Source organism: Chrysochloris asiatica, unplaced genomic scaffold (genome assembly GCF_000296735.1).
Source record: "Chrysochloris asiatica unplaced genomic scaffold, ChrAsi1.0 scaffold00057, whole genome shotgun sequence".
Lineage (NCBI taxonomy): Eukaryota > Metazoa > Chordata > Mammalia > Afrosoricida > Chrysochloridae > Chrysochloris > Chrysochloris asiatica.
In genome coordinates this window covers 17,333,173-17,342,095 of record NW_006408575.1, presented here as the reverse complement: position 1 = coordinate 17,342,095, position 8,923 = coordinate 17,333,173, and the positions used below count along the sequence as shown (strand labels likewise).

General features: G+C 42.4%; 1 protein-coding gene across 2 annotated transcripts in view; it reads left to right on the top strand.

The window, feature by feature from the left end:
• The first annotated feature begins 1,646 nt into the window (after window positions 1–1,646).
• Window positions 1,647–8,923, top strand: part of SOX30 (SRY (sex determining region Y)-box 30) — a 65,353-nt gene continuing 58,076 nt past the window's right edge. For both annotated transcript variants that reach the window (XM_006863932.1, XM_006863933.1), the window contains exons 1-3: window positions 1,647–2,661; window positions 5,722–5,961; window positions 7,705–7,884. In XM_006863932.1, coding sequence (XP_006863994.1) covers window positions 1,647–2,661; window positions 5,722–5,961; window positions 7,705–7,884 — 1,435 coding nt within the window. The remainder of the gene's footprint in view (window positions 2,662–5,721; window positions 5,962–7,704; window positions 7,885–8,923) is intronic.

Sequence of the window (8,923 nt, the reverse complement as noted above, 5' to 3'; positions counted from 1 at the left end):
TTTCTAGTGATTGGTCTTTCCTGATGCCCTTGATACACAACCAGAACCAAACTAGCTGCTGATGAGCAGATTCCAATGAATAGCAACCCTACGGGTAGTAACTACTGTTATTATTATTATTAGGCTGTAATGGTCGTCAGTCATGTTTTCCTTCAATATTTATTTGATGCCAACCATTTGCCAGTTTCAATATGACACTGGAGATTCAATGATGTGCAAAACACAAACAGTTCTCTCTTTAACTTTCCAGTCAAGTGGTGAAGGCAGGAGAATTACCCTACAAAGAAATATACAGCTATAAATTTTGGTAAGTACTTTAGAAGAAGTTACACAGGTATGAAGGAGTACATAAAGTAGAATTGATCTGATTTTTCAGTTACAAAAGATTGTTGAGCTGCAATTTGAAAAATAAAGAGCAGTCAAGGAGAAAGGAGCCTTGGGGGTACCATCCGTTAAGCACTGGGTTGCTAATCGAAGGGTCCGAGGTTGGAATTCACCAGGTTGGAACTATGTAGGAGAAAGATGAGGCAATCTGCTTCTGTAAAGATGTACAGCTTCAGAAACCCTGAAACAGTTGTGCGTCTTACAGCTTAGCTGTAAGAGTAGCAATCAACTCAAGGGTATTAATTATACTAAGGAAGCAAAGTGCATCTAACATTCCGCAAGTTCAAAGACCCTCGTGGTAATGATGACAGGTAATGATGACAGGTCAGCGTGGCTGAAGTCAATAAAGTCATGGGTAGAGTGGTAAGCATGAGTCGTCTGCAGGGTCCAAGTCATTCTGCTGGAATTTTAGACCTTTATCATGTGGCCAGTGAAAAGCCATGGAATAATTTAGGGCAGTTGGTGTGACAAGACCAGATTAGTATTTCTGCAAAAGCATTGTCAGCTAAGAGTGCAGTGGGTAATGATAAAAAGGAGACTATAGGGCTACAGTATCCAGGTGGACGATGTTGGAAGTTTGGAAGAGAGTGGTGGTGGCATTAGACCCAAAGACGGGATGAATTTGGAATGCATTTTGGAAGTAGGACCTACAGGACCTGGTGATTCACTTACTTAGCATTTAGCACAGTAACAGTACAAGGTAAACTGCTGTCTTCATTAAGATCAACCAATGACTTGAGAAATTTCCCCTCGTTTCTTGGCAAAGATCCAAAGGCCCCAGCAAAATCCCAAGGTCCCCAGTTGGAGTAGGGGGCCTCATGACTTTATCTCCCAGGTGGGCAGTAGTTTGGAACCCACACCGTTTCCTGGGCAACGCCATTGTAGGGCGCTCTGGGCGGGGGAGGGGTAACTAAGGGCAACTGCCGGAAGAGAACTCCGGAAGAGAGGGAGAGTCAGAGGGTAAAATAGGCAACACGTGCTGTGGCCCTGGCTATAGCGGGTGATTCGAGTGCCCTGCACGAGGCGATAACCGAGGACGGGTGGGGCAGAAAAGCACGCCTGTGATTGGCGGGCTGGGGATACCGGGGCAATTGTGATTGGGTGCGGCCAAGACCAAGGACAGCATTTTGAACCGCCTAGGGTTCTGGGTAGCAAAAGCCTTGGAAGGGTCTTAACTGAAAGGGGGAGGGGGAAAGTCGCCAACAAACGGCTGAGCTCACAATCTGGGCAGGGACCAGGTCGGGCGTCCCCCCCTCCCCCCCATGGAGAGAGCTAGACAGGAGCCACCGCCTCAGCCGCAACAACTGCCGAAGGTTACCCCACCTCGCCCCTTGCGCCCAGCTCCGTCCCCGCTGCCTGTTGAGGGTACCTCCTTTCGAGCAGCGGCCGTCGAGACCCCTCCGTCGCCGCCCACCTCGTGCGCGGCCGCCATTGCGACCATGGCCTCATCGTGTGGGGAGGCCCCGGCGTCGGGCACACAGCCCGTGGCGCTGCGTCTGCTGCAGGTGAAACCAGAGCAGGTGCTGCTGCTGCCACCGCCAGGGCCCCCACTGCCCCAGGCTCGGGAGGAAGTTGCCACCGCTTCTCCCGCGCAGGCCCGATTGCTGCAGTTGAGGCCGGAGCTGCTGCTGCTGCCGCCGCCACCGCCCTCATCTGAAGGCGCCCCCTGCAGGCTCGAAGCGCACCGGGCACAGCCCAGATCTCTGCAAGTCAAGGCCGAGAAGCAGGAGCCCCCGCCCGCCTTGGAACCGTCGGCGGGGCCTCAGAGACCCGTGGAGACGGGATCCAGGCCTTCCAGAGTGGCTAACGTGGAAGGCTCGGGGCCGGCCGCCGACAGTCACGGAGGGGAAGAAAAGAAAGGCAAGTCGGAGGTGGAGGAGGCCATAAGAGACCCAGGGAAAGGAGGCGAAGGTAAAAGCCTGGCGACCATCAGAGAAGGAGTCATCAAAACCGAGGAACCCGAGAGACTCCGCGAGGACTGCAGGCTTGGTGTGGAGCCCGAGTCCAATGACTTGGTCCATGGCAGCAAGGAGATCATTCTGGCCCAGCCAACCAGCACCTTTGGGCCGCATCAGCAAGACATCCGGATCCCCTTAACCCTCCACACCGTCCTCCCTGGGGCCCGGATCCAATTTCAGGGACCTCCACCTTCAGAGCTGATCCGATTGACCAAGGTCCCCTTGACACCAGTGCCTATTAAAATGCAGTCCTTATTGGAGCCTTCTGTAAAAATTGAAACCAAAGATGTCCCGCTCACCGTGCTTCCCTCAGATGCAGGTATTAGACGGCAGGGGAATCTGGTTTTCCAAACGCCGTCTATGTTGCCCCATAGCTGACCTGTCCGCAGTTCAGAAGCCTAAACTAGAAAAATAAAATCATGGAACTGATTCTTTTCAGGGCAAAGGCTGCGCAGGTATCACTTCTAATTGACTTGTACATCAAATACAGTAATCAGGTCACGATTCCCAAACATTAGAGAAATGTATTTTGGGGTCCAGTAAATGTACAAGATTGAGATGTTTATATAAAAAAGTAGGAATATTTTGTTGTGGAACACACTACCCTAGGTTTCTGTACTACAAATAATCCACATTAAAGATACTGTCTTAGAGTAGTTTATAGGTGTTATCTTTTTTTAAATGAATAGTACATGATTGAATTTAACACTTTAACATTTATTCTTTTAAAAGCCAAAGACTTCGAAATAATTAAAAATGAAAATGCTATAGAATGAGCTTGGAAAATTAGTTCTTAACGAAATTACTGAAGAATCCTGATAAGGCACTGCAGGATAAGCACTAGACTGCTAACCACTAGGTCAGCGGTTCAAACCCGCCAGTTGCTCCTCTGAAACCCTACACAGGGTCATTATGAGTCAGAACCGACTCAAATGGTTACAGCAGTAACAACTAGAAATAGATTTTTATTTCCAGTATTTCCAAATATATTATCAGCCAATTATTATTTTTAGATTAGTTCAGACAACACAGTGCCAATAAATGTCTTGGAAAGTCATATTAATCTTTATTAACTTCTGTATTCATTATTTTTCTTCTTACTTTCTTTTATGATTCTTCCCATTGCCTTGCTTTTGTCTTTGGTAGTTAAATTTTGTAATTTTTATTTTTTAAAGTAATGCTTTCTTTATAGTACTTATTTCATCGTTTGCATATTTGAAACCATTTACATATTGTGACATGCCATTGAGTCAATTCTGACCCGTAGTGGCCCTGTATAGGGTTTCTGAGGAGCGTCTGGTAAGCTTGAACCACTGGCTTTGTGGTTCAGATGGCTTTGAAGTCTGGCGCATTAACACAGTGCCACATCATGACTTCGTATTAAGTAACTCTAGAATGAGAAAGCCAAGTGGTATTAACTGAGTAGTTAAAGCACTGGGCTGCTAGCTGAAGGGTCACAGTTCAAACCCACCAGCTACTCTATGGGAGAAAATGTGGCAGTATTCTTCCCTAAAGATTTATAGCCTTGGAATCCCTAGGGGACAGTTCTTCTCTGCCCTGCAAGGTTCCTTTGAGTCAGAGCTGATTAGACAGCAATGGGAAATATAAAATAAACTATGTTGTAATTGTTAAGTGCTGCCAAGTTGGTTCTGACCCATAGTGACCGTGTATAGGGTTTCCAAGGAGCGTTTGGTGAACTTGAACCACTGATCTTGTGGTTCAAATGACTTTGCAGTCCAGTGCATTAGCCACACCAGGACTCCAAAATAAATTATGTTGTTGCTGTTGCTGTGAAGTGCCGTCGAATAGTTGATAATTATTTTTTATTAACTACATAAAAGGTAAGCATTTAGCCGACTTCCTTATTGTAAATTCAATTGATCTATGATTATAAGCAATGATTGTAAACATTACTTTTGTCTTACTTTTCTCCCAGCAAATGGGACTAGTGATGATGACCACCATGACAGGAGCTTCATCCTCATAGTGAAATACCTACAACCAAGATAGTACATTGGAGTCCTGGTGTGACGTTTTAGTATAAGCACTGGACTGCAAGGTTGGTTTGAACCACAAGGTCAGGGGTTCAAACTCACCGGTTGCTATGAGTCAGAACCAACTTGGTAGCACTTAACAGCAGCAAGATGGAGTTGGTTCCGACTCATAGCTACCCTGTACAGGGTTTCCGAGGCTATAAATCTTTATGGGAGTAGAAAGCTTCATCTTTCTCCTGTGGAACACCTGGTAGTTTCAAGCTGCTGACCTTGTGGTTCACAGCCCAATTCGTAACCACTACACTACCAGAGCTCCTTTAACAGCAGCAAGATAGTCTATTATAATTATTTTTGCTTGAATGGACACCATCATGGCATGTAAATTAGTTCCGATGCTAATGGAGTCCTGGTGTTGTGTTGTTGGATAAGTATTGGACTGCTATCAGCTGCTTCTTGGAAACCCTATACAGGGTCTCTATGAATCACAACTGACTTGACAGCACTTAACAAAAACCACCATCTAATGCTAAGGCACCCTAGTGACTCAGTTGTTAAGCTCTTGGCTACTAACCTAAGGGGTTGGCAGTTTAAACTACCAGTTTTGCAATGGGAGAAAAATGAGGCTGTCTGCTTCAGTAAAGATTGCAGCCTGGGAAACCCTATGTGGCAGTTCGAGTCTGTTCTGCAGGGTTGCTATGAGTGGGAATTGATTCAATGGTAATGGGTTTGGTTTGGTTTGTTTTACTTAATGACAGAATTATGTTGTTGTTGTTAAGTGCTGTCGAGTTGGTTCTGACAGCAAACCTATAGGTTTCACAGGAGCAATTGGTGGGTTTGAACTGCTGACCTTGCAGTTAGCAGTTCAATGTAAGGATTAAAGTTCCTGCCCCCTAGTGATTGTTGTTGTTGTTGTTAAGTGCCATCGAGTCCATTCCAACCCATAGAGACCCTGTAGAGGGTTTCCAAGGAGCAGCTGGTGAGTTTGAACCACTGACCTTGCAGTTTAAATGACTTTGCAGTCTGACTCATTACCCCACAGCTCCACACCTGGACTCCTAGTGATAGAATGTTGTAAATGGGAAATGTATGAAATGTTACTTTCAGGTATATTAATAAGACTCAAAAAGCAATCAGACAGCAGTTTACTGTGTCTACAACTAGCATATTACTCCCTTTGAGGAAAAGAAGAATCATTCTAGCTACAGTTTAGAATGTTAGGTTCAGGGGTTATGAGGAATTCTGGAATATTGGCAGTTCTCTGGCTATATTGGAGTGTATGTTTCCTCCAGATACCTTAAAAACATATAGAGAGATAGAGGTGCACTTCACTGTAAGACTGTATGTGTGTGGCACATTAATTTAGTCTTTTAATTTTTGTCATGTAGGAATACCAGACACTCCCTTCAGTAAGGACAGAAATGGTCATGTGAAGCGACCCATGAATGCATTTATGGTTTGGGCAAGAATCCACCGGCCAGCACTAGCCAAAGCTAACCCAGCAGCCAACAATGCAGAAATCAGTGTCCAGCTTGGGTTAGAGTGGAACAAACTTAGTGAAGAACAAAAGAAACCCTATTACGATGAAGCACAAAAGATTAAAGAAAAGCACAGAGAGGAATTTCCTGGTAATCATACAAAATGAACAAAGCCTTTTTCTAATTTATTTTATCTTAATTTATTTAGATAAAGATTAGATTAGGTTTAAATTAAAAAGAAGGCAAAATGTATTATTTTTTTTTCTACTCTGATATGTATAATAGATTGGTAGCTAATACTGTAGAAATTATTGGATCCTTACTAGGTTTAAGTTTTCTTAAAATCAAGCAGCCATCTATCTGGTCTCATATTTAACAACTAATACAAACCAGTGAACATACAGTATTGCTGTGATTTTAATTAAATATATATAGATATCAACTTGATTAAGCTAAAGCTTCAGAGTTCTTGCTCACCTCCACTTTCTGAGTTATTCTTTGCTTTTAGAGAATCATGGGAACACATCAGGGTCTTTGAAAGTTTTATTTGAATGGCTGAAATTTATTACTAGGCCCAAATTTTGCAAGCATACTATAAAATAAGATGTTAAAATCATAGCAATAGAAGAATATGTAATGGATATTTAATGAGAATGCAAGAATTGATATTCGAGTCCATTTTAATATTACATGGTTATCACAGCATATTACTGCCTTCTGATTGGTATATGTATCACCATCATGATATCGTCTTGAAGAAGTTTGGTCCCACAAGTGAGGACATTGAGATTAAGTTTGGGTAAATGCACAGTGTATGGCCAACATATTTTCCCCTGAAATGTGAACAAAGACAGTGTAGGGGTTAGACTGGAGACAGTGACTACAGAGAACCAGTGATTCTTCTGGTTTTACAGTGGCTACAACTGCCATAATCCTATTATTTAGACCTTGGAAGAAAATTAGGTTATTTAGACCTTGGAAGAAAATTAGTCAACTTGTAGACTTGGAAACTGGCAACTATAAAAAAAAAAAATGGATTCTAAAGTCAGACATAGAGTCCTGGTGTGGTGCTGTGGGTTAATGTGCCAGACTGCAAAGTCGTTTGAATTGCAAAGTCGGTTCAAGCTCACCAGTCACTCCTCGGAAACCCTATACAGGGTCACTATGGGTCAGAACCAACTCGAAGGCACTTAACAACAACAACAAAGTCAGACATAAAAATAATAGTGACTGGTCATTGTTGTTGTTAAGTGCCGTTGAGTCGATTCCAACCAATAGTGACTGGTCATTAGTGACCATTATATTGTAAGGTATAGACAGTTGTATCTTGTTGTTGTCGTTAAGTACCGTGGAGTTGATTCTGACTCATGGTGACCCTGTACAGGGTTTCGAGGCTGTAAATCTTTACGGGAGCAGAAAGCTTCATCTTTCTCCGTGGAACAGCTGGTAGTTTCGAACTGCCGACCTTGAGGTTAGCAGCCCGATTCATAACCACTACACTACCAGAGCTCCTTGTTGTATCTTATGGAAAGTGAGGAAATGCGATGACTAATGTCTGATGGGGGCATTGCTTTAAAAGTAGAGATGAGGCTTTTGGATTCAAGTTTTAATATTGATTTTACTACAGATTTAATATGTATCTTTGAATACAAGAAATTTGATCTAGTTTTTCTTTCAAATGAAGGATTACAAAATTGGCCACTAGTTAGAAGCTATATGGATTTGTATGTTAAAGTCATTCACAGAAATAGTATGATATCATTGGAAAATATACTATCAACAAAATCTTATTTTTTAAAAAAGGGCTTTGAAGTGCTTTGGATTTTACTGTGCAAAATTTGTTTAAAGGGGTCTACTACACATTTTAATTAAAAAGTTTATCTTCTTCTATAGGTTGGGTTTATCAGCCTCGTCCAGGGAAGCGAAAACGCTTCCCTCTAAGTGTTTCCAATGTATTTTCTGGTACTACACAGAATATCATCTCTACAAATCCTACAACAATTTATCCTTATCGCTCACCTACCTACTCTGTGGTTATTCCCAGCCTACAGAACACCATCACTCATCCAGTTGGTGAGTTGGTTTTATTGTAGATTACTGTTTTTTAATAGCTCTGTGAAAAAATTTGCTTGTTAAGTTGAAATTTTGCTTCTGGTAGACATAAGAAATTAAAACAGTAATGTTAAAAAAAATTCAAGAATAGAAAAAGTGTGAAAAATTAATCAGAGGAGGAAAAATCTCAGCAGACACTGTTGGTTTTCAAGAATAGGAAGTATTCCATCTATAAAGCCTCAGACCTTTTAAGCAAACCAGGATGAGCCCATAGATTAGGCAGATAATGCAGGAAATGACTGAGGTAATTCAATAGAAAATGGGAGTGTCTTCTTAAGATCAGTATAAAAGCAGCCCTTGCTAATGTGGTCATCAAGCATCTTGTCCTGGAATTTAGTAACAGTGACTCATCTGTTAAGACCATTCTCTTGGCACTCTAGAAAAACAATGAAACAATCTATTTTCTGCCAAATATTTGTTTGGTTCATTATATTGTTGTTGTTGTTAAGTGCCTTTCCAGTTGATTCTGACCATAGCGACCTTGTATAGGGTTTCCAAGGAGCAACTGGTGAGCTTGAACCACCAACCTTGCAGTTCAAATGACTTTGCAGTCTGATGCATTAGCCCACAGTGCCACACCAGGACTCCAGTTCATTATATTATATTTCCCTGAATCGCTTCTTTGTTATTAATTCTTTACAACATTCCTGTCTGTTGCTTTTATGAGCTCCAAATTGAGAACCTAATATCTGAATACTGTGTTATATAGTGCTCTCCATCATTGGTTTGATCTTCTTGAACCTATTTGAACAATCCCTTAAAAACAAAAACAAATAGTTTGTTATTGAGTCACTTCCAACTCATGGTGATCTCATGTGTTGCAGACTAGAACTGTTCTGAAGAGTTTTTTGGCTGGAATCTTTACAGAAGCAGATTGTCAGGCCTTTTCCCTCTGTGGGTTCAAACTACCAACTTGGAGGGTACTGGTGGTGGTGGTTATGTGGTTATGAGTTCTGACTCATAGCAGTCCTGTATAGAGTTTCCAAGGCTGAAAATCATT